At 69.9% G+C, this 24,397-nt stretch overlaps 8 protein-coding genes across 8 annotated transcripts; 4 read left to right on the top strand and 4 right to left on the bottom strand.

Annotated features, from left to right (window-relative positions):
• The first annotated feature begins 617 nt into the window (after positions 1-617).
• On the top strand, positions 618-2,740 carry V1510DRAFT_411226 (cation efflux protein). The gene is made up of 3 exons (XM_066932855.1): positions 618-1,125; positions 1,344-1,452; positions 1,500-2,740. The coding sequence occupies exons 1-3, from the start codon at positions 1,000-1,002 to the stop codon at positions 2,666-2,668; spliced, it is 1,404 nt and encodes a 467-aa protein (XP_066790849.1). The 5' UTR covers positions 618-999; the 3' UTR covers positions 2,669-2,740.
• A 1,162-nt stretch (positions 2,741-3,902) lies between these two features.
• V1510DRAFT_360884 (uncharacterized protein) lies at positions 3,903-5,642 on the bottom strand (the record flags this gene model as incomplete). Its single annotated transcript, XM_066931040.1, has 2 exons — positions 3,903-4,886; positions 5,040-5,642. The coding sequence occupies 2 exons, from the start codon at positions 5,640-5,642 to the stop codon at positions 3,903-3,905; spliced, it is 1,587 nt and encodes a 528-aa protein (XP_066790850.1).
• Positions 5,643-7,270: 1,628 nt separating this feature from the next.
• On the top strand, positions 7,271-11,307 carry V1510DRAFT_411233 (chitin synthase-domain-containing protein). The gene has a single exon (XM_066932856.1). The coding sequence runs from the start codon at positions 7,415-7,417 to the stop codon at positions 11,204-11,206; it is 3,792 nt and encodes a 1,263-aa protein (XP_066790851.1). The 5' UTR covers positions 7,271-7,414; the 3' UTR covers positions 11,207-11,307.
• Positions 11,308-12,665: 1,358 nt separating this feature from the next.
• V1510DRAFT_349687 (uncharacterized protein) lies at positions 12,666-13,972 on the bottom strand (the record flags this gene model as incomplete). The annotated part of the gene is made up of 3 exons (XM_066930850.1): positions 12,666-13,860; positions 13,892-13,905; positions 13,937-13,972. Coding segments are annotated over 3 exons (1,245 nt in total), but the record flags the coding sequence as incomplete, so codon positions are not given.
• Positions 13,973-15,428: 1,456 nt separating this feature from the next.
• V1510DRAFT_411237 (Yos1-like protein) lies at positions 15,429-16,115 on the bottom strand. The gene is made up of 3 exons (XM_066932857.1): positions 15,987-16,115; positions 15,896-15,955; positions 15,429-15,864 (listed from the first exon to the last, which is right to left on the bottom strand). Exons 1-3 carry the CDS (start codon positions 16,012-16,014, stop codon positions 15,701-15,703), a joined length of 252 nt encoding a protein of 83 aa, XP_066790853.1. The 5' UTR covers positions 16,015-16,115; the 3' UTR covers positions 15,429-15,700.
• A 62-nt stretch (positions 16,116-16,177) lies between these two features.
• V1510DRAFT_360525 (Alg9-like mannosyltransferase family-domain-containing protein) lies at positions 16,178-17,821 on the top strand (the record flags this gene model as incomplete). Its single annotated transcript, XM_066931022.1, has 3 exons — positions 16,178-16,279; positions 16,474-16,768; positions 16,800-17,821. The coding sequence occupies 3 exons, from the start codon at positions 16,178-16,180 to the stop codon at positions 17,819-17,821; spliced, it is 1,419 nt and encodes a 472-aa protein (XP_066790854.1).
• A 919-nt stretch (positions 17,822-18,740) lies between these two features.
• Positions 18,741-20,057, top strand: V1510DRAFT_360399 (Metallo-dependent phosphatase-like protein; the record flags this gene model as incomplete). The annotated part of the gene is made up of 1 exon (XM_066931015.1): positions 18,741-20,057. One exon carries the CDS (start codon positions 18,741-18,743, stop codon positions 20,055-20,057), a length of 1,317 nt encoding a protein of 438 aa, XP_066790855.1.
• Positions 20,050-23,230, bottom strand: V1510DRAFT_411242 (uncharacterized protein). Its single transcript, XM_066932858.1, has one exon. The coding sequence runs from the start codon at positions 22,840-22,842 to the stop codon at positions 20,206-20,208; it is 2,637 nt and encodes an 878-aa protein (XP_066790856.1). The 5' UTR covers positions 22,843-23,230; the 3' UTR covers positions 20,050-20,205.
• Between the last annotated feature and the right edge of the window lie 1,167 nt (positions 23,231-24,397).

Below are 24,397 nucleotides of genomic sequence, written 5' to 3' on the forward strand. Positions count from 1 at the left end.
GACGTGTTTGATGCAGCGTGTTTGTTTGTGCGACACGGTTCCGCGCGTAGGGTACGGGGCCCGGCGGTCGGACGATGGGCGACGAAAGGGGAAATCGGCCACCGGGCGACGGCCGCGCCGGGTCCGCGTGTCCGGACCGGGTCACAGGCGCTACTGCACGTGACCGGCAACATGCCGCTCCGTGGCTTAGCGCGCGCCCTAGGACCGCCAAAGTGGCGGTGGTGCCGGTGGCGTGATGAGTACCTTCCAGGGGATTTGGTTATCAGATCGTGGTTCGGACGCTGGTTGGCTGCGGTCGCCCGTGGCGTATCTGCAGTGCCCCGCGGCTGCCCGGCGCTCAGCCAGGGCGGCGGCGGCGCAGCGGCCTGCAGCCAAGGGCGAGCGCCGCCGACGTCGTGGCCACAGGTGTACGTGGCGGTTCAGGCCGAATGCAGACGCACGCGGCGGTGGGCGCGGGTACCATCGCCTCTGCGCCGGTGGGAACTGCGGCGAAATCGGCGCGACGGTGGGCACCTACCCGCGACGTCACTGCTAGGGCAGGTGGCACGACCCGGGCCCGAGTCCGGGTCAAGTAGCGGGCGCGGGTGGCGGCGCGGCCGCGCGTGCGGCGGCTGGGTCGTAGCGACCCGCCAAGATGCGGCCGGTGACCGGGGGCCGCCACGGCCGACAGCGGCGCGGGTCGGCGCTGCAAACAATGGGTCCGCGGGTCACGGTGACCCAGGACCCATACACCGGTGGTACCCGGCGGTCGTTAGCCTGCGCCTCCACCGCCCGTTCACCAAACCAGACCCGACCCTGGCGCGGTTGATCAAAAATCTTTCTTCTTCATTTTTTTCAACGCCCGCGGTCTCCACTGTCATTGTCCGTATCGTCTTCCTGCGGACAGGAGGTCTTTTTGTTTACAGACCCGCCCGCTGACGCTTGCGGTCGTTCGTCTCGACAGACACTTTTTTTTCGCGCCTTACCCGACCTCGTCTTTCTTTTATACATCGCGGCATCATGGGCTTCGGCAAGCAGGAGCGGCTCATCTCTCTGCTCGTGCTCGACACAGTCTTTTTCCTTATCGAAGTCGTCGTCGGCTATGCGGTGCACTCGCTCGCCCTTGTGGCGGACTCGTTCCACATGGTAAGTTCTTCGCGCATCGAGCCTGCCCGTCCGCGCGCCCACACCGCTGTCGATGTCGAGCCACAACCACCGGCCGGGCACGATTTAGAAGCGAATCTGGCCGGGGCTGCTATAACCGCCCGCTCAGCTTTGCGCAGTTGGCCGGGGTGTGCTCGGCATCTCGGCACGGTGGCCGGACTTGGCCGATAGCGCCTTCCAGACCTGTGCTAAAATCCCAGCTCAACGACGTTTTCTCGCTGATCGTCGCCCTCTGGGCCGTGCGTGTGTCCAGTCAGCGCGGCCCGACCACGGAGTACTCGTACGGATGGCAGCGCGCCGAGATCTTGGGTAAGATCGGCCGGAGGTGGTGTGGCGACCGCGACTGACGATCACAGGCGCCCTTGTTAACGGCGTGTTTCTGCTGGCGCTCTGCCTGACGATCTTCCTGGAGGCGCTGCAGCGATTTGTGGAGCCGCAGGAGATTACCAACCCGCAGTTGATCCTGTTTGTGGGCTGCATGGGCCTGCTGTCGAACCTGGTCGGCCTGCTCCTGTTCCACGAGCACGGGCACAGCCACGGTGGCGGTGGCCACGGGCACAGCCACGGCAGCTCGGCATCGACGCCGCGGCTGTCGCGCAACAACAGCACGTCGGTGCTGGACGTGGTCGACCCGTCGGCCGAGGAGCTCGAGATCGAGTCGCTGATGCCTGAGTCGGTGGTGCAGCGGCAGCGGCGCGAGCAGCAGCGAGCCAAGCTGTCGTCGTCACCGGCGGACTACACGTCGAGCCACGGACACAGCCACGACCACGGCCACAGCCACGGCCACGACCACGACGACCACGATGCGGACGAGGCCACGGGCCTGCTGGCGGACTACGCCGCCGGCCACGAGGACCATCTGCACTCGCAGCCGAAGATGAGCAAGCAGCAGGAGCAGTCGCTCAACATGCGCGGCGTGTTCCTGCACGTGATGGGCGACGCTCTCGGCAACGTCGGCGTCATTGGCACGGCGCTCTTCATCTGGCTCACGGACTACACCTGGCGGTTCTACTTTGACCCGATCGTGTCGCTGGTCATTACGTGCATCATCTTCTCGTCGGCGCTGCCGCTGGTCAAGTCCGCGTCCAAGATCCTGCTGCAGGCGGTGCCCAAGGGTATCAACATGCTGGACGTGCGGAACGACATTCTGTCGCTGCCGGGCGTGCACAGCGTGCACGACTTCCACATTTGGATCCTGAAGGAGAACCTGTTCATCGCCTCGCTGCACGTGTCGGTCGACGTGACCGTGTCCGAGTACATGCCGCTGTCGCAGAAGATCCGGCAGTGCCTTCACGGCTACGGCATCCACTCGGCCACGATCCAGCCCGAGTTTACGTCGGGCGCGGTGCCGCCGTCGGACCCCGCGACGCCGCACAACGTGTCGGCGCCGGCGTCGCTGCACGGCGACAAGGCGTTCGACAACAGCAGCTGCGCGTGCGTGGACGGCTGCGACGAGCAGGGCTGCTGCCCGCCTTCGCCGCCGCCGCTCGACCGCGCGTCGTCGACGCACTCGCACTCGCACTGAGCGCGCAAGCACTGTACTGGGAGGGGCAACAGGAGCCGAGTTGTATTAATATATGGGCTACATATTTTGGGATCTTGCGGCGGCCGCCGCACGGCCGCCGCCCGGTAGCTCGGCGCGCGGCTGGCGCGGCTGGCGTGCCGCTGCCGGCTCTGCCGATCGGCCGAGCGTCCGATTGCCGGTGCTAGTCGGCGAACACGGCGAACACGGCGATGACGCTGCTGGCGGCAACGACGTCATGGCGGCCCCGCCGGCGTGCCAAATATAGCCCTCGGCTGTTCGCGCCCGTAGCTCGCAGCCAGCCGGCGTACGGCGGCCACGGAGCTCGGTGCGGGTCGCCGGGGTCATCTGACACCTGTTCGGGCGTGCGGCTAAAACACAAAAATAGACTGTGCATATATATAACTCACTAGCGCGGCGCCATGCGCGCTTGCGCTCTGGCGCAGGGACCTGCGCGCGCTTTCTCGCGCTAGTGCACAACAGGCAGGATTTAATCCTTGGCCAGCGTAGCCCGCATCAACCGTCGCCTTGGTCCGGATCCTAACGACTTGCAGCCTAGGCCGGACGCCGGGCTGCCTGCAGCCTGCTACCGTTAGTCGTGGTCACAGCCGCGTGCGTCTGCCACAGGCGCACGCAGCGCGAGACGCAGCCGCCAGGGTGGCAAGCGGAGACACACGTGATGGCGTGACGGCGAGCATGGCGCGCAGCGCCGCGTGTGGCGGGGCGCGTGGCGGCGCATGAAGCGGCGTGCGGCGCGACGCCCGCGCGCTCAGCCGCACCCGAACACGCTGTCAGCCAGCCGCGGCCCATCGGCGGCTGCGGCTACGCGCGGCCCGGAACAGGCGGCCGGAGGAATCCACCGCGGCGGCGCGTCCGACCGGCTGGGTCAGGAGCCAAGATGCGGGGGGCCGCAGGGGGGGGTTGCGCCATGAGTCGCGATCACGTAGCGAGCGCCGGGCGGGCCGGCTGGCCCGACAGCGGCCACGTCGGGCAAGCCGGCGCAGCCAGACGGCCAGCCAGGGAGCCAGTGGCCCCCCGCGTGCCGCGCGCGTCTCTGCCGCGCCGCTCTAGGCAGGAGAAATACACTATATTGAACATTAAGATACGCTGGGGACCATGCAGGGTTAACTTTTAAATACAGGGTGCGCACCCAGGCCCAAACCAGCGCGTTCGCGGCCGCAGGCGGGCCGCGGCTGGCCAGGTGCGCGGTGGCCAGCGCGGGCAGGGGCCCGGCAGCCTACATGATGACACAGTCCTTGTCCTTGTCGCGCTCAGGGCCCCTCTTGGCCTTGAGTCGCTTGGCCGGAGCCTTGCCCTTCTGCTTGGGCTGCGGGTCGGCGGCCTCGCGCAGAGCCTTGAGGCGCGCGACGGCGCGCTCGTCGCCGGCCTCGGCGGCTTTGACGTACCACAGGTTCGCCTCGACCAGGTCGCGCTCGATGCCGATGCCGTTCTCGGAAAAGTAGCCGACAGCGTACATGGCCTTGGACAGGCCGGCCTCGGCAGCGCGCTTGGCCCACTCGTAGGCCTCGTCGTCGTTCTTGGAGAGCACGGGCTCGGCGCCGACCATGTACCAGGCACAGAGCGCGAGCATGGCGGTCGGGTCGGACGCCAGCGCGGCGATGGTGTAGTAGTGCACCGACAGGGCCGGGTCCTGCGGGCAGCCCAGCAGGCCGTACTCGTAGACGTGGCCGAGGCGGGCGGCCGCGGGCGCGTAGTTGAGGTCGGCCGAGCGCACGTAGAGCTGGGCGGCGTAGGCCTCGTCCGGAATGATGGCGTCCTCGAACCCGGTCTCGTAGATGGACGCGAGCTCGTACGGGCCCTGCGGGAAGAGCTCGTTGGCGTTGTCGGCGGCGCGGGTGAGCCACTTGATGCCCTCGCGCTGCGAGTGCGCGATGCCGAGCTGGTTGTAGTAGCAGGCCATGCCGAGCTTGAGCATGGCGCCGGTGTGGTTCTTGGACGCGGCCGTGCGCAGGAACTGGACGGCCTTGCGGATGTTCTTGGCCGTCCCCCAGCCGTGCTCGTAGCAGAGCGCGGCGCGGTACGTGGACTCGGGGTGGCCGTGCTTGGTGGCGGCCACGAAGAGCACGAACGACTCGCGCAGGTCGAGCCGGCCAAAAAGCCCGGACGAGTACGCGTCCGCGAGGAGGTACTGGCCGTCGAGGTAGCCGCGGTCGGCGAGCTTGCGGAGGACCGCGCACGCCTCCTTGAGGAGCTCCTGGCGCTGGCGGGCGGCGTCGGTCGCCGGGCGCGGCGTGGCCGGCGTGGCCGGCGCGGCCGGCACAGACGTGCCGGCCGACGTCGTTGCGGCCATGCTGAGCGCGGTCGACGGCGTCGACGTCGTCGGCGACGTCGTCGCCGTGCCGGCCGAGTCCACCGAGCGCGCGCCGGACGACGACGCCGAGTCGGTCGGCGTCGGCCGCTCGTCGCCGTCCGGCGCGTTCTCGTCCTCGCGCAGGACCGTGAACATGTTCTCCTCGGGCTCGGCCGGCGCCGCGGGCTTGGCCGCCGGCGCGCGCGCGCCGGCGTCCGCGCCCGGGTCCGGCAGCGCCAGCGCCGCGTTGATCATGAACTGCGCGAACTGGAACTGCAGGTCCGGGTCGTTGGCCTTCTTGACGTTCTTGCGGTACATCTCGATCGTCTGGAAGTGGGACATCAGGTTGGCCGAGTGCGAGCCCAGGTTCTGCAGCAGGTGGGCCTGGTCGAACGCCGTCGCCGGCGGCGCGTGCGCGTCCGGGCCGAGCGACTGGCTGTCAAACAGGTCCGACAGCGACGACACCGACTGCGACCGGCGCTCCGGCGACGAGTGCAGCGAGTGCGACGCCGCGTACGACGCCTGCCGCCGGTGCGGAAACACCTGGCTGCGCGGCGACCGCAGCGCGCCGGGCTTGCTGCTCGGCGACGCCGGCCGGCTGTTGGCCAGCAGGTCGCCGGACGACGTGCGGCGGTACGCCGTCGGGCCGGGCTTGCCGGATCCCATCAATTCGTGCGCCGACGAGATCGACGACGTCGTCGACGTCGACGCCGTGGGCGCGTGGCCGGGCATTCTGGCGGCCGGGGCCGGGTCGGGCGGGCCGGACGGGCCGGGCGGGCCGGGCCGGGCGGCGGCGGAGAGAGCGCCGCGCCGGGGGCGGGCGCGCGCGGGCGGTCGGGCGGGCGACGCGTTCGCAGCCGAGGCCACACGGGCTCGGGCTGGCTGGCGGAGCGGCCGCGACCGGCAGACGGCCGGGCGGGTTTTCGTGCGGTCTGGCGCACGCGCGGTCGCGGTGCCGGAAAAAAAACTGCAGAGAGGGGGACGCCGTCGCACGGCGCCGATCGCCACTCTCGAGACTGCCTTCGGGGTTCTGGCCAGAGACCGACGCGGTTCCGGGGCGCTTGTGCCGGCTGCGGAGGGTGGAAAGGATGGTGATGGCCGCTGGGCGATGACAAAATAGAAGCAGGGGGCAAGCGAGCACAGCCCGGCGCGGCCACGCCAGAGCCACTGCACGGCCACGGCACGGCCACGCCGAGCCACCGCGTTGCCACAGCGTGGCCACGCCGGCGCGGCCGCGGCGCGGCACTACGCGGGGTCCGCGCCGGCTGCTCGCAGCGGCCGCCCGCGCGGGACGGCGCTACGGCGGGCGCCGGCCGGGCTAGCGACGGCGGCGCGGCGTGGCCGAGGCCAAGAATAGCATCAGGCGGCGCTACGTCGGCTACGTCAGCGACAGGGCGTGGCGGCCTGCGGCCGGCAGCCGGCCGCTGCCAGGGCGCGGCCGGCCAGGCCGGGTCGGGCGCTGGCGGCGGAACGCGTGCGAACGCGGCAGGCGCCGGCAGGCGCCAGCAGGCCCGCAGCAGGCCAGCCGGGCGGGCGCCGACCGCGGCAGGAAGCAGGCCGGGCGTGGTCTAGGCGGGCACGCTAAGGGCGCCGGGACCCTAGCCGACGCTACCGAGCGCGGCTAGGCGGCCACGGGCGGCGGAGAGCGACGGGAGGCCTGGCGGGCGGCGGACGCGGGCGGCGGGCGTGGGCGGCCAGGGCGGGCGCGGGCGCGCGGTCGGGCGCGCGCTCAGGCGCGGTCGGGCGCGGGCGCGGCGGGCGGCGGCGGGCGCACAACGGCCAACGGCCGTGGCGGTGACTCGACGCGGACGGCTAGTTCGCGCGGCGTGCGCTAGCGCGCAGGTCAGGTGCAGTAGGCGGCGCTAGCGCGGCGTGGCGTGCGCCAGGCGGCCAGTGGCGCGGCGCGGCGACGTCGTCGTGCATGCATGAGCGCCTAGCCCCGCGTTTCGGGCGCTAGCGTATGCACGGCGGCTGGCGGCTGGCGGCGGGCTGGCGGCGGACGGCGTGCGCTAGCGCGCCCCGATGGGGGCGGACGGCGCGGCGGGCTGCGAGATCCCACCGCGCTGCCGCAGGCGGCCGTACACAGCTAGCGTGTTTCTATTTATACGCGGCGCCGGCGCAGCGCGCCGCACGCCGCTAGGCCTCGTCGGGCAGGCCGGGCGCCGGCGCGACGGCACGCCCCCGCATGCGGCAAATTCAGTGCCCGATATGGCGTAATGCGGCGCCGGTTTGTTATGATTTGTCTCGTTTGGGCCCTAGCTATCCCAACCTCCTCAAATTTCGATTTCTGTCTGCAAATTTTCACGATCGCCCACAAAAGGCCCCCGTCCGTCCCGCCGCACAGCCATCGCACGGTCGCCGTCGCACACACGCCGGCACAGGCGCAAGTCGCACATCAGCTCCAGCAGCCCGCGGCGCCGCGCCGCCGACGCCCCACAATGCCCGAAGTCCCCCCCGAAGCCGCCCGCCGTGGCGCGCCCCGCCGCGGCGACGAGCCGTTCCCGGCGGGCATGTACATGCCCGCGGCCGACCGCGACATCGAGGTCGCGACCACGCGGTCCGGCCAGTCGGACACGCAGCGCAAGCGCTCGCTCGTCCGGCCCGAGCGCAACCGCAACAACCCGAACCGGCCGACGTTCCACTACGCGCGCCACGCACAGCAGCAGAACATGGACGTGCTGCCGTCCACGACCGGCAACGAGCCGGCGCAGTACGGCGCGGACCTGGCGCCGTCGGCCGAGCCGGCGTACGTGCACCGCGCGCCGCCGCCGCCGTCGACCGCGACGACCAACCTGCACCGGACCGAGTCGATCGGGTCCACGTCCACCGCGGTGGCCGCGTCGGACTTTGGCCCGGCCGACGCCGCCAAGGCCGTCGGCCGCGACGAGATCCACCGGTACACGCCCGACACGTCCGAGGCCGTCTCGTCGTCGTCGTCGCCGACGCCGCTGTCCGGCAAGCTCGAGGCCGAGGCCGCCCACGCGGCCGACAACGCGCGCGCGGCGCGCGCGCCGCGCCACCTCAAGGCCGCGCCGCCCAAGCCGCCGTCGCTCTGGCACGTCTACTGCTCGATCATCACGTTCTGGGCGCCGGGCTCGCTCATGAAGTACTTTGGCATGCCCACCAAGGCCCGCCAGTCGGCCTGGCGCGAGAAGATGGGCCTGATCTCGATCATCCTCATCATCGGCGCGGCCGTCGGCTTCCTGACGTTCGGCTTCACCGAGACCGTGTGCTCGCACTCGGCCTCGCGCCTGCGCATCAACACCGTCGACTCGGGCTTCATGATCATCCAGGGCCGCGCGTACGACCTCACGCACTCGTCGCACCCGGCCGCGCAGGGCATCCAGGCCCACGCCAACGTGCTCTACCCGCCGACCAACGCCGGCGGCCAGGACGGCTCGTTCCTGTTCCAGAACGTCAACAGCCACTGCCTGGGCCTGATCAAGCCCACGGCCGCGACCACGATCCCGTCCGACACGGCCGGCCGCATGGCGTGGTACTTCCCGTGCCGCACCTTCAACCAGGACGGCTCCTCGGCCGTCAACCGCACGTTCGACTACTACGAGGGCTACGCGTGCCACACGACCGCGGCCGCCCGCAACGCGTACTACTCGCTGAGCTACACCGGCGACGTCTACTTCACGTGGGACGACGTGCGCAACGCGTCGCGCAACCTGGTCGTCTACAACGGCTACGTGCTCGACCTGGACCTGCTGCAGTGGATCGACCCGGCGGACGCGTACTTCGAGTCCGAGACGCTGCAGGCCATGAACGCGTCGGCCAAGACCGAGACCATCCGCGGCACGGACATCTCGCGGCTGATGACGTCGAGCGCCGACCGCCAGGTCGCCAAGTGCATGACCGAGATCCTCAAGGTCGGCGTCGTGGACACGGACTCGGTCGGCTGCATCTCGTCGCAGGTCGTGCTGTACGTGTCGCTCGTGTTCATCGTGGCGATCGTGCTCATCAAGTTCCTCGTCGCGGTCATGTTCGCCTGGTTCCTGTCGTGGCGGCTCGGCGTCGAGTACACGGCCAACCAGAAGAAGCGCCAGGCCGAGATCGAGGAGTGGGCCGACGACATCTACCGGCCGGCGCCGCACCTGCGCAACGCGACCCAGTACCGCGGCAACAAGTTCTTCCCCAAGACGTCGCGGTTCACGTCGCCGTACTCGCGGTCGCAGTCGCGGCTGCGCAACCCGACGACGATGGCGTCGCAGTCGTCGTCGCACCTGATCGTGCCCAACTCGATCTACTCCCAGCGCAACGACTCGGGCTTCCCGTTCGAGGGCTCGTCCATGGCCGGCGCCACGGCCACGGCGTACTCGCCGTCGACGTCCGGCACGGCGTACGGCACGCCCGGCGGCGCGCACTCGACCACGTCGCTGCTCAACTACGGCACCCGCGGGCGCGAGCGCGAGCAGCCGCCGCCGCCGGTCGGCGCGCTCGCCGACTCGGACACGGACTCGGCCCAGCTCTCGGGCGTGTTCCCGGCGTCGGACGAGTACACGACGGGCCCGTCCGGGCACCTGTCGGCGTACGTCAACGACTCGGTCGTGCCGCAGCCGCCGGCCGACTACCAGCCCTTCAACTTCCCGCTCGTGCACACGATCCTGCTCGTCACGGCGTACTCGGAGTCGGTCGACGGCCTGCGCACGACGCTGGACTCGCTGGCCACGACCGACTACCCCAACTCGCACAAGCTGCTCTTCGTGGTCTGCGACGGCCTGATCAAGGGCCACGGCAACGACATGACCACGCCCGAGATCGCGCTGTCGATGATGAAGGACTTCACCGTGCCGCCGGACCAGGTCGAGGCCTTCTCGTACGTCGCCGTGGCCTCGGGCTCCAAGCGCCACAACATGGCCAAGGTCTACGCCGGGTTCTACGACTACGACGACGCCACGCTCGACCCCGCCAAGCAGCAGCGCGTGCCCATGATCTGCGTCGTTAAGTGCGGCACGCCCTCCGAGGCCGGCGCCGGCAAGCCCGGCAACCGCGGCAAGCGCGACGGCCAGGTCATCCTCATGTCGTTCTTCCAGAAGGTCATGTTCGACGAGCGCATGACCGAGCTCGAGTACGAGATCTTCAACGGCATCTGGAGCGTGACCGGCATCTCGCCGGACTTCTACGAGATCGCGCTCATGGTCGACGCCGACACCAAGGTCTACCCGGACTCGCTCACGCACATGATCTCGTGCATGGTGCACGACCCCGAGGTCATGGGCCTCTGCGGCGAGACCAAGATCGCCAACAAGCGCGACTCGTGGGTGACCATGATCCAGGTCTTTGAGTACTACGTCTCGCACCACCTGACCAAGGCCTTCGAGTCGGTCTTTGGCGGCGTGACGTGCCTGCCGGGCTGCTTCTGCATGTACCGCATCAAGGCGCCCAAGGGCGCCGACGGCTTCTGGGTGCCCATCCTGGCCAACCCCGACATTGTCGAGCGCTACAGCGACAACGTGGTCGACACGCTCCACAAGAAGAACCTGCTGCTGCTGGGCGAGGACCGGTACCTGTCGACGCTGATGCTGCGCACCTTCCCCAAGCGCAAGCAGATCTTCGTGCCGCAGGCCGTGTGCAAGACGCAGGTGCCCGACACCCTGCACGTGCTGCTCTCGCAGCGCCGCCGCTGGATCAACTCGACCGTGCACAACCTGATGGAGCTCGCGCTCGTCAACACCCTCTGCGGCGTGTTCTGCGCGTCCATGCAGTTTGTCATCCTCATCGAGCTCATCGGCACGCTCGTGCTGCCCGTGGCGCTGGCGTTCACGCTCTACGTGGTCGTCATCGCCATCGTGCGCAAGCCCGTGCCCGTCATCCCGCTCGTCCTGCTGGCCATGATCCTCGGCCTGCCGGGCGTGCTCGTGGTCATCACCGCCACGCGCTTTTCGTACGTGGGCTGGATGCTCATCTACCTGCTGGCGCTGCCGGTCTGGAACTTCCTCCTGCCGATCAACGCCTACTGGAAGTTCGACGACTTCTCCTGGGGCGAGACCCGCCAGGTGGCAGGCGGCGACAAGGGCTCGCATGACGACGTCGAGGGCGAGTTCGACTCGTCCCAGATTGTCATGAAGCGCTGGCGCGACTTTGAGAACGAGCGCCGGAAGGAGATGCAGATGCCCAACGTCATCTCGGCCACTGCGCGCGCCTCTTACATGCGCGCCAACCCGCCCGGCAGCTGGCCGAACTCCACCCAGGCCGCTGCCATGCAAGACCCCACGGACCTGTAAGCACACTAACGACACTGACATCTACGGCCACCGAAGGCCTGTCTGGCGACGCCGGACGCTACATATCTGTTACGCTGCACTAATAAACATTTTGTTCACGAGTCCGTACAGCCTGTGAGCCGCACGCGGTGCGGCGGCGGGGACGCTGCGGGTGCGTCCTGCGGGTAGGCATATAGCCGCATATAGCCGCATATAGCCGCATATAGCCGGCTGCCGGGGCAGCTGCCACCGGCCGCCGCCGAGGCTGTCCTGTGGCTGTGCACCTGCCTGTGGCGGGTCGGCCGCCGGCGGCTGTCCTGCGTGCAGCCCGAGCCGCATGTAGCCGCACGTAGCCACCTGCGGGGGGAGCAGCCACCCTCCAGCGAGCCGCGGGCTCGCCTGTGGCTGTGCACTCACCTCCGGCGGCGGCTCTGCCGAGGAGACCACGAGCATATAGCCGGCCACCCACCCCACCTGCCTAAACGGTGCGCGCCGCACACTGTGCGGCTCGTCCAGTTCACCCTATGTATTCGCGAAAACAACGCTCGATATCCAAAACGTGAGAACAAGACTAGTGTTTCTTACGCAGCAGCTTGATGCCGCTGCTGGACCGGTCCGGCTTGACGGCGTCCGACGCAGGCGCTGAGTCGCGGCGCCAGAACTTGTCGCGCTTGGACGTCGACTTGAGCCGGTTGAGGCCGGTGACGGGCTTGGGCGGATCGGCCACGTCCTTGGGTGCGGGCCGGTCGGCCGAATTGCCGAACGACCACGACGCTGAGAACCGGTTGGTGTTTTGAGCCAACGGCTGGCGCTCCTTGCGCGACTTGGGCGGCGGTGGTGGCACGGCGACCGCAGACACGACGACCGGTGGTGGCGCAACAGGCGTCTGCGACGGGTGCGATGTCGACGCAGACGACGACGAGTTAGTCGAGAACACGGACGAAGACGATGTGGTCGCGTACGACGCCGGTGGCGACGACGACGGCGTCGGCGGGCGCCCGATTGTCGAGCGCCGAGGCGGCGGCGGCGTCGGCGCGGTCGACGCCGGCGAGATCGGGGGCGAAACGGGCTCGGCGGGCACGGGCGTGACGGCCGGGGGCACGTCGATCGGGGCCGTGGCTGTGATCGGGGCAGGATCTGCGGCCGCGATCGTGATCGGGGTTGCCCCCGAGCCCGGACCCGGGTCCGCGATCGGGACCGAGACCGGGCTCGGGACCGGACTCGAGACCGCGATCGGGACCGGACTCGAGACCGCGATCGGGACCGGACTCTGTCCCGGTCCCGGGACCGGACCCGGAACCGAGACCGGACGCGGGTCAGGGACCGGGACCGAGACCGGGGCCGGGTCCGCCGCCACCGCAGTCCGGGACGCGGCCACCGGCATCGCAGGGGTCCGGTCCGGTGCCGGTCCTCCACGGCCCTCGCCGTTCACCAACCGGTCCACCAGTGTCGACACGGTCGTCTCTCCGGGTGAAACCTTGCGTCGCGCGGCCTCATACGCCTCCTCGGTGATCTCCTGGTAAAACAAAATGTACGCGCAGGCCTGGCCCGACTTGTCGCCGAAGAAGTTGGACGCGTAGTTGCTGTCCACGCGCTCGACCATCTCGTCGTCGTACAGCACCCAGCCCGCGTGCTCGGTCTTGACAATCGACACGTAGTGGCCGTGGTATGGCCCCCCGCCAATGTGGACCACGAGTGCGTACAGCTCGTAGAGTCGGTCAGGGGTCTCTGCGTCGTCGGTCGTGTTGAACAGCCGCAGGTGGTGCGGGTAAACGACCCGGTGGAACAGCTTCATGTTGCGCTGCATGTCCTCGGTGTACTTGAACCGCTTCAGGTGCAGCGCCAGAATCCGCGGCAGCCGCTTGACCTTCATGCGCTTCTGGGCCTCCTGCAGGCCGCCGCAGCAGTCGCAGTGGAACTTGTTGGACTCGCACAGCATCTCCGACGCCGAGAACTGGCGCAGGCACGACGTTACGCTCGAATGCTGGTCCAGATCGATCGAGAGGTCGAGAAAGACCTCGTCCCGACGCGACGTGTTCTCGCACGTCAGGCACTTTGTCTCGCTCGTGAGCAGGCCCTCAAACAGATCGTGCACCCAGCGGGTGGCAGCGCCGCCGCCGCCGTGGCGGTCAATGTTGTCGACGACCTCGTTCAGCAGAAAGTTGAAGAACTCGTGCGCGTCCTGGTGCATCGACGACCGGAACAGCTCGTTCTCGCGCTTGAGGACCTCGACCAACTTCGCCGGCGACACCACACCCGTGTTGAACCGGTTCTCGGCGATGGCGTGGAAGATGTCCTTGAGCGACGTGAACATGTTCTCCTCCATGGCGTACTCGTGCGCAAGCGAGTGGTCCAGGTTGATGATGGGCCCCGTCGTCAGTGCCGTCTTCTTCTTCTGCTCGACCAGGACGGTCTCGTCGCCGCGCGGTGGCAGCCGCGCAGGCACAGGCGCGGGCTCGGGCTCGACCTTCTTGCGGTCCTTCTTGGACGGGCTGGCTGCGGCCGTGGCGGCTGCCTCGGCGGCCGCCCGCCGCACGGCCTCCGTGAACGCGTGCGGCTGCTGGCCCACGATCGACGTCCGCCGCGGCCGCGGCTTGTCCAGCGCCGGATAGTTAATGACCGCCTCGCGGAAGTCGCGCGAGTAGTACAGGCACTGCAGGACCGAGTTGCAGTAGCTGTCGTCAGCGCGGCCGCCCGCGCACTTACCAGGTGTAGCCAAACTGCCGTCAGCGTGCTCGCGCGCCTACTTACGTTCTCCATGCCGAAATACTTGTCGCTGCTGTCGTCCGAGCCGGGCGGCGCGGACCCGGCCGTGGGCGCGGGCCGGGCTGCGGCGGCGACGATCGTGGGCGCCCCGCCGCTCACGCCGCCGGGCCTGCCGGAATTGCCGGCCTCCCGGCGAACCGTGCCAGACGACCGCCGCGCGCCGGCCGTGCCGTTCGCGCCCGAGCTGGACTTCCATTTGAGAATCGCCATTTGCTGGTGTTGTGTCGGCTGCCGTGCCTGCGACGCGACTGCTTTGTGTCCCCGCCGACCCCAACTTTGTGCGGGGGCCACCGGGTAACGCCGTTGGTGGCGCGTACCCCGCCGCTTATGTCAGCCGGCGGCCTTGCTGAGATCAGCATCAGGGCCTGCTTATGTCATAGTGCGGCGTAGTGTTTGCGGCGGCGGCCGCCGGCCGCCGCAAGCGCCGGCGCTTGCGCGTGCGGCACCACGGCCCGGCCTGGACGCTCCGGGCCGCCGCCGCCACCCCGACGCCACGCCGTGGACGAGAGATATCTGCGGAGGAGAAAGTCCGCGACAGAAACGGGCCTTTTCCGACGCGTCCGCAGCGCGTGCGGGGTCCGCCCCGCGCAGTACGAGTTACCCGGTGTACGCGTGCCGCACGGGGTGGGGCGCTCCTCGCACGCCTCCGACGGCGCTGCCGCTGCGCCACCGGAGAAACCGCGGGATGGGCGGGCGAGCCTCGCCCGAGCGCCAGGGGGCGTGGCCACGTAAGCTGCCGCTGGAGGCCGGCCGTGGCTGTGCACCTGCGGACCGCGCCGCATCTACGTGTGCACCAGCCGACGGGCGGCTGCCTGGCGTAGTCGCCACCGGAAGCTCACTCGTGGCTGTGCACTGGCCTCGTTCGCCGCAAGCGCTGAGCCGCAGCGCCGCAGTCTGTGCGGCGCATATGAGCCGCACAGTGTGCGGCTCGCGTAACTTGCCGGACAGGCACCACCCTTGGCGGATTCGCCGTCGGAGGCTCGTCCAAACTTGCCTTAAAGCAGCCATCGTTGGCGAAACACTGCCAGAGGCCGTCCGCAGAAGCCGCCGTCCACCAGCAGCTCCGCCAAGGGTGTTACACCGGGGACAGCGCCGCACGCTGTGCGGCTTGGGCTCGTGCGCCGCATACAACGTGGGTTAAACATCCTGCTCTGTGGCCAGCTTTTCCCGCAAAGTCGCCGCCGGCTCTTCCGCAGAGGCCATTCTCACTTTGTGTGTCCAGCCACTGTAGCAAGCTTCTGCCAGCGGCAACGTCGAGGGTAGTGCTCTGCGGGCAGCGTCACATATGGTGCGGCGAGAGAGCGCCGCACGTCATGCGGCTCACCGCCCGTCCGTAGGGCAGCCACCCTCAAGCCGTTGCCGCCGAAGGTATGCACGCAGGATCAGTTCTGTGCTTATGCTCCTCAGCCACTGCAGTGAGCCTCCGGCGGCGACTCCGTCGAGGGTGGCTGCCCTTCGGACAGATGTCAAAGATCTACGCCACAAGCACCTGCGGGAAGACAAACGACCCTTGTCGGAGTCACCGCCGGGGTCTCTGCAGCACGGGGACTCTGCAGCACATGCCACACACGCCACGCTCTCGCAGGCACTTCGTCAGTCGTATCCGTCATCGCCGGGATGGCACAGGGCCAACCGAGAGCCAGAATTGCCGGAGCGCGTATCAGCAGGTAAGCGCACGAGCTCGTAGAGCAAGGCCGCACAGTCCCAGCGCCAGCGTACGCTCACGTTCGATGAAGGCAGAGCCGTTTATTAACCCAGAACAAGTTCGTACAAAACAACGATGGAGTTGATGCCTATCAGGGGAATGCGCATGAGGGTCCGGACGGCCGAGATCAAGTTGACGAGCTTGACCTTGACGCTCTGGGAGTCGGGGACGCCGAAGCCCGAGTCGATCTGGGCAGTCGACCAGCCGACTGTGGTCAGCGGGACCAGGCACACACTTACTCCGCGCCAGGAACCGGTCCTCGCTGAGGATCGCGATGGCGTTGGTCAGCAGAAGCACCACTGTGGTCAGCTAGGCCGGGCGGAGGCGTACCGTAAAAGAGTCGTCCGAGGCCAAACATCTTGGTGGAGCGTCGCGGTCGCGGGCGCGGGCAAGACGTGCGGCGCGGGTTACCCGCCCCGGCACCGGTCACACCGGCACGTGACCCGGGGTGTCTAGACCGCCGCCCGCCGTCTCGACTTCCCCCGAAGATGGACGGGCTCGATCTTATGTTTGCCGGCCTGATGGCCGGCCAGCTCTGGCTGGCGCCTTATACGAAGGTGGAGGAGTCGTTCAACATGCAGGCAATTCACGACATGGTGTACTTCGGCCGGGATCTGGCGCAGGTGAGTGACGGTGACGGCAGGGGCAGCCCGGCGGAGGTGCCCGGGCGGAGGTGCCCGGCGGCCCCGGCCGGGGCAACGGCCCGGACAGGCGCGGCGGCCCGGCGGCCCGGCCGCATGCGCGCGGGCGGCGCAGCTCCGAGCCGCATGCGGTGCGGCGCTGAGCCGCACGAGGTGCGGCGCAGGCTGACGTGCAGTACGACCACATCGAGTTCCCCGGCGTCGTCCCGCGCACGTTCCTCGGCGCGCTGACCGTCGCCAGCGCCCTCAAGGCGGCCGTGGCCGCCGGCGTCGGCAAGGTCGGCGTGCAGATGCTCGCGCGCGGCGCGATCGGCCTGGCCAACTGGCTCGCCGTGTGCTACTTCCGGCGGGCGGTGCAGTCGCGGTTCGGCCGCGCGGTCTCGTTCTGGCTGGCCGTGCTGCTGTACACGCAGTTCCATCTGACGTTCTACGCGACGCGGTCGCTGCCCAACATGCTGGCGCTGCCGCTCGGTAAGTGTGGGCGCGAGCGCGCTGACGGCAGCCACGTACGCGCAGGCGAACCTGATCACGGGCAAGCTGCCGCGGGCGATCTCGGTCCTGACCTTCGCCGCCGTCGTGTTCCGGGCCGAGCTGGCCATGCTGGTCGCGCCGCTGTGCCTGCAGGCGCTGCTGGCGGGCCGCATGTCGTTCCGCGACGTGGTCGTGACCGGCGCCACGGCCGGCATGCTCGGCCTGGCCGCGTCCGTGTTTGTGGACTCGTTCTTCTGGCGCGAGCTGACCGTGCCCGAGATCACGTCCGTGTACTTCAACGCGGTGCTGGGCAAGGCCGCCGAGTGGGGCGTCGAGCCGGCGCACCGGTACTTCTCGCTGCACCTGCCCAAGCTGCTGCTGAACCCGCTGGCGCTGCCGCTGGTCGCGGCGGGCTGCGTGGACGCGCGCGTGCGCACACTGCTGGGGCCGCACATGGCCTTCATTGCGCTGTACTCGCTGCAGGGCCACAAGGAGTGGCGGTTCGTGGTCTACTCGGTGCCGGTGTTCACGCTGGCGGCGGCGCGGGGCGCGACGGCGATCTCGCTGCGCAAGGGCGCCATTGCGCGCGTGGCCGGCCTGGTCGTGCTGGCGTCGGCGGCGGCCACGCTGGCGCTGTCGCTGCTGATGGGCCTGGTCTCGGCCGAGAACTACCCGGGCGGAACGGCGCTGGCCGTGCTGCACCAGGCGGCCCCGGAGGGCGCGGCCATCGTGTACATGGACGTGGGCGTGTGCATGACGGGCGTCACGCGGTTCCAGCAGGTGCGCGACGACTGGATCTACGACAAGAGCGAGGACGACGGCGTGGACGACGCTGTGGCGCGGGCCGACTACGCCGTGGTGGCTGACCGCGAGGCGTTCCTGGCCCGCGTGGCTGAGGCGCCTGGCGACCCGCAGTTTGAGCTGCGCACCACCGTCCGCGGCTACGCCGGCCTGAACCCGCACGCGGTTGTCGCCGGCGGCCTGACCAACCTGGACGCGTGGGCGGACGTGCTGGTGCTGGCCGACAAGGTGTGGATCTACCAGCGGGTGTAAGCGGGCGGGACGCCTGTGGCGCAGCCTCCGGCGGCGGTGCGGCGAGGGTAGATGTGATGTCACTCGCTTGGTAGAAGGCCTGTGTACTCTTGTGATACCCTCCGCTACCCCCTACTCCCCGTTTAATACTATATCTTATATACAAGATATGATGATAATATAGGAATTAATACACCATAGTGACTGCACACGCCGGCGTACGGCCACTGGCGTGTCGGTGGATGCGCTCGAGTGGGCACAAGGGCACGTGCGAGTGCACGCGGGCTCGGCCTGCTTGCCGGCGAGCCTCCGGCGGAGTGCTCCGGCGGCAGAAGTGCGCTGGTGGCTCCTGTAGGCACGGCACACGAGCCACGCTTGGGCGCGAGCCGCACGGAGTGCGGCGGTGCCTGGCACGCCGCACGCCACGCGGCGCACTCCCAGCACGCCGCACGGCGTGCGGCTCCCAACCGCGCCGCACGGCGTGCGGCGCGGTCGCACCTCAAATTCTCACGTCCGCGTCCTTCCAGTCGACCATCCCCCGTCGGCATCGTCCGACCCGGAACCCGCTTCTTCCCGGCCCCTCGGCCCTCCGGCTCCTGCCGCATCGCCGCCCCTCACCACGGCAGACTCCCAGGGCCAGCGACGGCCGTGGCCGGCCGCCACGGCCGCAGGCAGTGCCACAGCCGCCGATCGGTCGGCGCCGCTCCCGCGCGTCCCCCACGGCGCGCGCCGCGACAAGCCCGGCGGCGACCAGGCCCGCGCGTACCGCGCGTGGCCCGAGGCCGCGCTCGGCTCGTTCGGGCTCGGCGCGGACGACGACTACACGGACGACGATGGCGACGACGAGGACTACGCCGGCGACGAGACCAGCACGCGGCGCCGGCCGCCGCGCCGGCCGCTCGCCGCAATCGCGCGCGACCACGCCACGTTCACGAACGGCATGCGCGTGCTGTGGGCAGCCGTGTTCTGGTACGGCGAGGGCCGGGCCACGCGCGCGGCCGTCGCGCGCTGCGCGTGGCCCCGCTGGGAGCGCTGGCCGGCCGGCGCGGCACCGGCGCGCGTGCTGCTGGTCGCAGACCCGCAGCTCGTGGACGACCACACGTACCCGGGCCGGCCCGCGCGGCTCATGCGGCTGACGGAGTTCTTCGTGGACCGGTACATGCGGCGCGCGTGGCGCGCCATGGCCGCCGGCCTGCCGTCCGACGCCGTCGTCTTCCTGGGCGACCTCTTCGACGGCGGGCGCGAGTGGCCGCACGACCAGTGGCTGGCCGAGTACCGGCGGTTCGCGCGCGTGTTCCCGCCCGCGGCCGTGGCCGGCCGCACCGTCGTCTACTCGGTCGCCGGCAACCACGACATCGGCCTGGGCGACACGGTCGTGCGCCCCGCGCTCGACCGCTTCCGCGCGTACTACGGCGAGCCCTCGGTCGCGTTCGACGTCGGCAACCACACGCTGGTCGCGCTCGACACGGACTCGCTCATGAACACCAACGACGAGGGCGTCTACGGCCCGCCGCGCGCGCTGCTCGACCAGCTGGCCGAGCAGCGCGCGCTCGGCGACCACCGGGCGGCCCGGCCGCGCGTCCTGCTCACGCACATCCCGCTCTACCGGCTGCCGGACACGGCGTGCGGCCCCAAGCGCGAGTCCCGCTCGGCCATCCGCATCGCCCGCGGCCACCAGTACCAGAACGTGGTCGACCCCGGCCTGTCCGAGGAGGTCCTGGCCAAGATCCAGCCCGTGGCCGTGTTCTCCGGCGACGACCACGACGCGTGCCTGGTCCACCACACGTTCGACGGCGGCGCCGGCGCGGTTTCGGTGCCCGAGTACACCGTCAAGAGCCTGAGCATCGCCATGGGCATCCAGTACCCGGCCTTTGAGATGCTCTCGCTGCACGCGCCGAGCCCGGCCGGGGCCACGCTCGACCCCGGCACCGCCCAGGCGCACCTGTGCGGGCTGCCGTCGCAGTTCGACCTCTTCCGGCTGTACGGGCAGGTGGCGGTGCTGACGGTGGCGGCGGCGGTCTACGCCGTGTGGCGCAGGCGGCGCGTGCATCCCCACCGCCAGTCGTCGTTCGGCGACAAGGCGCTGCTGCCGCCGCTCCCGCGCACCGCCCGGCCGTCGGCGGCCGCCCGGGCGCTGGCCTACGTCGACGTCGTCGCCGGCCGGCCGGGCACGTTCCGGCGGGACGTGGCGGACCAGCTGGCGGCCATCGGCTGGGTCGCGTCTGCGGTCTTTGCCTACTACCTGGCGACGGTGTAGTTGCACACAATGTACACTTATTCAACGAAAAGAGTGGCCGCGGCAGAGCCGCACGCGCAAGGCGCAGTAAAGAACGACAGTCAGACACAAACGAGTGTGGGGGTAAACAAACAAAAGACATCAGCGCATGTCGTCGTCAAAAGTGTTCCTAGAAGAGGTCGAGCAGGCCGAAGGAGGTCTCGGCGCCGAGCGCGCCGGCGTCCTTCCAGGCCTCGTCCTCGTAGGCCGTGTAGACGACGCGGCCGAGGGCCAGCTTGCGGACGGCGGCCACGGCGGTGGCCTGGGCGTCGGGCGAGGCCACGGCCTCGCCGTTCTGGACGCCGGCGCGGGGCCAGCCCATCTCGAGCGCGTACGCGCGCTTGCCGGCGCAGAGCTGCTCGGCGGCGGCGAGGTCGTCGACGAGCTTCTCGCCGGCGTCGGCGGCGGCGACGCGGCCGTCAAAGTACGGCTGGACGTTGACGCCGACGACGTCGATGGCGTCGCAGAGGTCGGGCGCGTCGCGCAGCGTCTCGACGTGCTCGGCGGTGGTGACGGCGCCGCGGTAGCCGGCCTCGGCGAGGACCTCGCGGACGTCCTCGATGAGCTCGATCAGGTCCTCGGCGGAGACGTAGCCGTTGAGGACGGCCTCGTTGCCGACGGCGACGAGCTGGACGCGCTCCCAGTGGCCCCAGACGGCGATGTCGCGGGCCTGGGCGAGGGCCGAGGCGCGGAGGTCGGTCTCGTCGCCGAGGGCGATGCCGAGGATGACGCCCATGTCGTGGCGACGGAGGATGGGCGCGGCGACCGAGAGCACGTTGCAGTCGGGCGAGTAGAGCCGGACGTTGCGGAAGCCGCGGGCGGCGATCTGGCCGATGTCGTGCTGGATCTCGCCGGCGAACCGGCACTCGCCGTCGGCCGTGTACGGCGTGTACGTGATGGCCCAGGGGTTGCCGGACTCGGACTCGAGCGACTCACGGATGGCGCCGTCGGCGAAGGCGACCTGGTCGCGCTTGACGAACGCGGCGGCGGACGCGGACGCGGTGGCCGCGGGGGCGTCGACGGTCGAGACCGACGTGGACACGAAGGTTGTGGCCGAGTGCGCGCCGGACTGCGTCACCGTGGTCGTGAACATGCCGAGCGTGTAGCCGGCCGAGTACGACGCGGTGCCGGTCGGCTTGACGTAGACGTAGACGGTCGAGTAGAGCGTGGACGTGGGACGCGTGATGGTGGTCTGCTGGGTGGTGGTTGAGCGGATCGTGTAGGTAGTGGTGGGTTCCTCAGACGACGTGGAGGCGGTGGAGGAGGAGGAGGACGACGACGACGACGAGAACGACGACGAGAACGACGACGACGATGACGTCGACGTCGTCGACGTCGACGACGCGCTCGTCGTCGACGACGCGAGCGCGCTCGCCGCCGACGACGTCGAAGCCGCCGCCGACGACGGCCACGACGCCTCCGCCGACGACGAGAACGCCTGCGCAGACACCGTCGTCGCGAACGCGGCCACAGAGCTCACGGCCGAGCTCGGCAGCTCGTCCTCGTACGACGCAGACGCGTAGTAGCTCGACACCTCCGGCACACTGAACGACGACGGCAGCACCGACGTCGTCGTGTACGTGGACGAGCCCACCACACGCGTCTCGATGTCGACGTTGCGCACAACCGTCACGCCCGCCAGAACAACCGTCTCGCGGTGGATGTTGGACAGCGGAATCGAGTAGTTGCCGTAGCCGGTCGAGTTCGAGTACGTCGGGCCGGCGGTCGGGTACAGCGTCGTCGACGGCGACGACGAGTTCACCCACTGGTACGGCGCCGACGACGTCAGCGCCGGCACGGACGACGTGACGGCGGCCACGGCCGACGTCGCGTCCGCGGTCTCGGCCGACGTCTCGGCCGAGTGCGTGTGCGTGAGCGTCTTGGTGACGCGGCGCGTCGACGTCAGGAACAGGGTCGACGTGGTGTCGACGCCGGTCGAGACCGACGTCGAGACGTCGACCTCGTTGACCACGGTGGTCTCGACGTCGAAGCTAAGGCCGTCGGCCGAGGACGAGGGCGCGGCGGTCGTGGCGGCCTCGGCAGCCCCGGCCGCCGACGTCGCGGCCTCGGCAGACGCCGACGCCGCCGTCGCAGACGCCGCAGACGACGTCCGCGTCAACGTGCGAGTCACCCGCAGCGTCTGGGTCACGCGAATGGTCGACGTCGTGTCGGCGCCGGTCGACGTCGACGTCGCGACCGACGTCGTGTCGTAGGTCGTCGTCTCGACCGCCGGCGTCTCGGTCGGCGCCGCGTACACGGTCGTGTCGGCGTACACGGTCGTCTCCACGTCGTCGGACGTCGGCGCCGTCGAGGCCGAGCGCGTGTAGGTACGCGTCAGGCGCAGGGTCTGGGTCAAGTAGACGGTCTCGGTGACGTCGCCGGACGTCGTCAGCGACGGCACCACCGAGTACGCCGTCGAGACGTCCGTGTAGACCGCGGCCGACGCGGTCACGGCCGGCGACGAGTACGGGTCCGAGGTCGAGCGCGAGAACCGGGTCGAGGAGGACGGCGCAAGGGTCGTGTTGAGGTACTGGGTCGGACGCGTCGTCGTGTCCGAGTACACGGTCACGTAGATGTCGACGACCGAGGTCGAGTCGTAGTCGTCGTCGGCGTCGCGGGCGACGAGGCCCAGCGGGCCGGCAAAGCCGTGCGGCTCGTGGCCGCCGCGGACCACAGGGCCCACGGCGGCCGCGTGCGCCGGGTGGCGGTGGATGGCCAGGCCCGGCGCGGCGAGCGCGAGCGCGGCGACAGCAGCGAGCAAGCGCATGCTACGGCCGGTCAATTGGCACCGGATCGGTGCGGCGGAAGGAACGACTGTGGTGAGAAACGAGCGGCGGACCTAGGGCGGCCGGATCCAACAGACAGCACGGGCACGCAAGAGAGCGACGGCGACCACGGCTGGTAGGAGAGCGAGCGTCCACGCGCGAGCAAAAAAAAGCAAAAAGCAAAGTGTCCTGCCCGCCGGCAAGAGCGAGAATGGATATAAACAGCTGCCCACCGCCCGGCTCGCGGCGCTCACGATGGCGGTTAGGTAGCACTAGCTGGCGCGGGCCGGGCCAGGAGACCGGTCCTGGCGGGCGCCGCCTGCGGGCAGTTAGATTGCGTCGAACCTTAGACAGCCCGGCCAGGAGGGCCTAAAAGAAAACGCGCATAACTAGACGGGGTGAATAGGGACGAACACAAACACGGCCGCCCAAAGAGGCGAGGCCGGGCCCCTGAGCGCGCAAGCGTGCGCCGGCGTGCAGGGCGAGCGCGCCCAAAACGGAGGCGAGCGCCAGGAACAGCCTAGCTGCCCGCCGATGCGGTTCCAGCACGCCGGCCCGCGACCGGAATGCACGACTCGCGGTCGAGCGGTGGCTGACCGCGCCGCGCGCGCGACGCAGGCTGAGACGCTTGGTCTTGGCCGCGGGGCTAGCGCGCGCTGCGCGTGGCCGCGGGAGGCCTAGCGCGTACAGAGTGCAGCTGGAGCGCACCGTGCCGGGCCTGGTTCCCCGCGCTAGGCCGGCCGACCTGCAGCGGCCTGCCTCATCGGGGGCCGCCGGTGCAGGCTACACGCGCATAGCGCGCCGGAGACGGCTAGCGCTGTGGCGCCAGTGTGCGCCGGCCGCCGCCAGGCCGCGCCAGGCCACCGCAGCCTGCGCGGGACCTCTCCGCCGCTAGACGGGCGACAATACGAAGCGGCGGCGGCCGCCGCGGACGCGACGCGGTGCGCCGCCTGCGCGCCCGCCGCGTCCGCGAACGGCCCGCAAGGTTTGCCGCGGCCAGTGCCGGGACCTTGGGTCGCTACCGAGCGCGCCGCTACCACGCTGCCGGGTCGCCGGCCATGCACGTCACCGCGCAGCATCACGCGCGCCGTGTCTCTCGTGCGACACGCTGTCGGACCAGTGCCAGGGGCCGCCACTAGCGCACCGGGCCGCCGGCTAGCCGCACCACCGCGCGGGGTCCTATTGGGCCGCGCCGCACGCCACCGTCAGCCAATTTCCGGCCAATTTCCAGCGGCCGGCCGCGTCGCTGCCCAGACGCGTTGCGCGTCCCCGCGCGTCGGCCCGCGCCTGGCGGCGGCCACCGGTCGCCGCTGGGGCGTGCGCGCCTGGTCGGGCCGCTGCTGCGCGCGGCCTGCTCGGTTACGCGCAGTCACGTAGGGAGCGGCTAGTGGGCGCAGGGCGCCTTTCGCATATGCAATTTACAACGCAATTTCACCGCCACGCTACTGACTGCTGGCGCTAGTGCCCACCCGGCTGCCGGCACCATCCCAACGGTCTGACGAGTCGCGTCTAGCCATGGAACGCCGGCGAACCGCAGGTGACGCATGTGCCTCTGCG

The sequence above is a fragment of the Dipodascopsis tothii genome (assembly GCF_038497935.1).
Source record: "Dipodascopsis tothii strain CBS 759.85 unplaced genomic scaffold V1510scaffold_4, whole genome shotgun sequence".
Taxonomy (NCBI): Eukaryota; Fungi; Ascomycota; class Lipomycetes; order Lipomycetales; family Lipomycetaceae; genus Neoaidaea; species Neoaidaea tothii.

Bases quoted from the DNA above. Each gene is read 5' to 3' on its own strand.
- V1510DRAFT_411226 (XM_066932855.1), top strand. From the start codon at position 1,000: ATGGGCTTCGGCAAGCAGGAGCGGCTCATCTCTCTGCTCGTGCTCGAC. The intron at 1,126-1,343 runs GTAAGTTCTTCG...CTAAAATCCCAG, and splicing joins TGGCGGACTCGTTCCACATG to CTCAACGACGTTTTCTCGCT. The intron at 1,453-1,499 runs GTAAGATCGGCC...TGACGATCACAG, and splicing joins GCAGCGCGCCGAGATCTTGG to GCGCCCTTGTTAACGGCGTG.
- V1510DRAFT_411233 (XM_066932856.1), top strand. From the start codon at position 7,415: ATGCCCGAAGTCCCCCCCGAAGCCGCCCGCCGTGGCGCGCCCCGCCGC.
- V1510DRAFT_411237 (XM_066932857.1), bottom strand. From the start codon at position 16,014: ATGTTTGGCCTCGGACGACTCTTTTACG. The intron at 15,956-15,986 runs GTACGCCTCCGC...AGCTGACCACAG, and splicing joins CCTCGGACGACTCTTTTACG to TGGTGCTTCTGCTGACCAAC. The intron at 15,865-15,895 runs GTAAGTGTGTGC...CGCTGACCACAG, and splicing joins GGACCGGTTCCTGGCGCGGA to TCGGCTGGTCGACTGCCCAG.
- V1510DRAFT_411242 (XM_066932858.1), bottom strand. From the start codon at position 22,842: ATGCGCTTGCTCGCTGCTGTCGCCGCGCTCGCGCTCGCCGCGCCGGGC.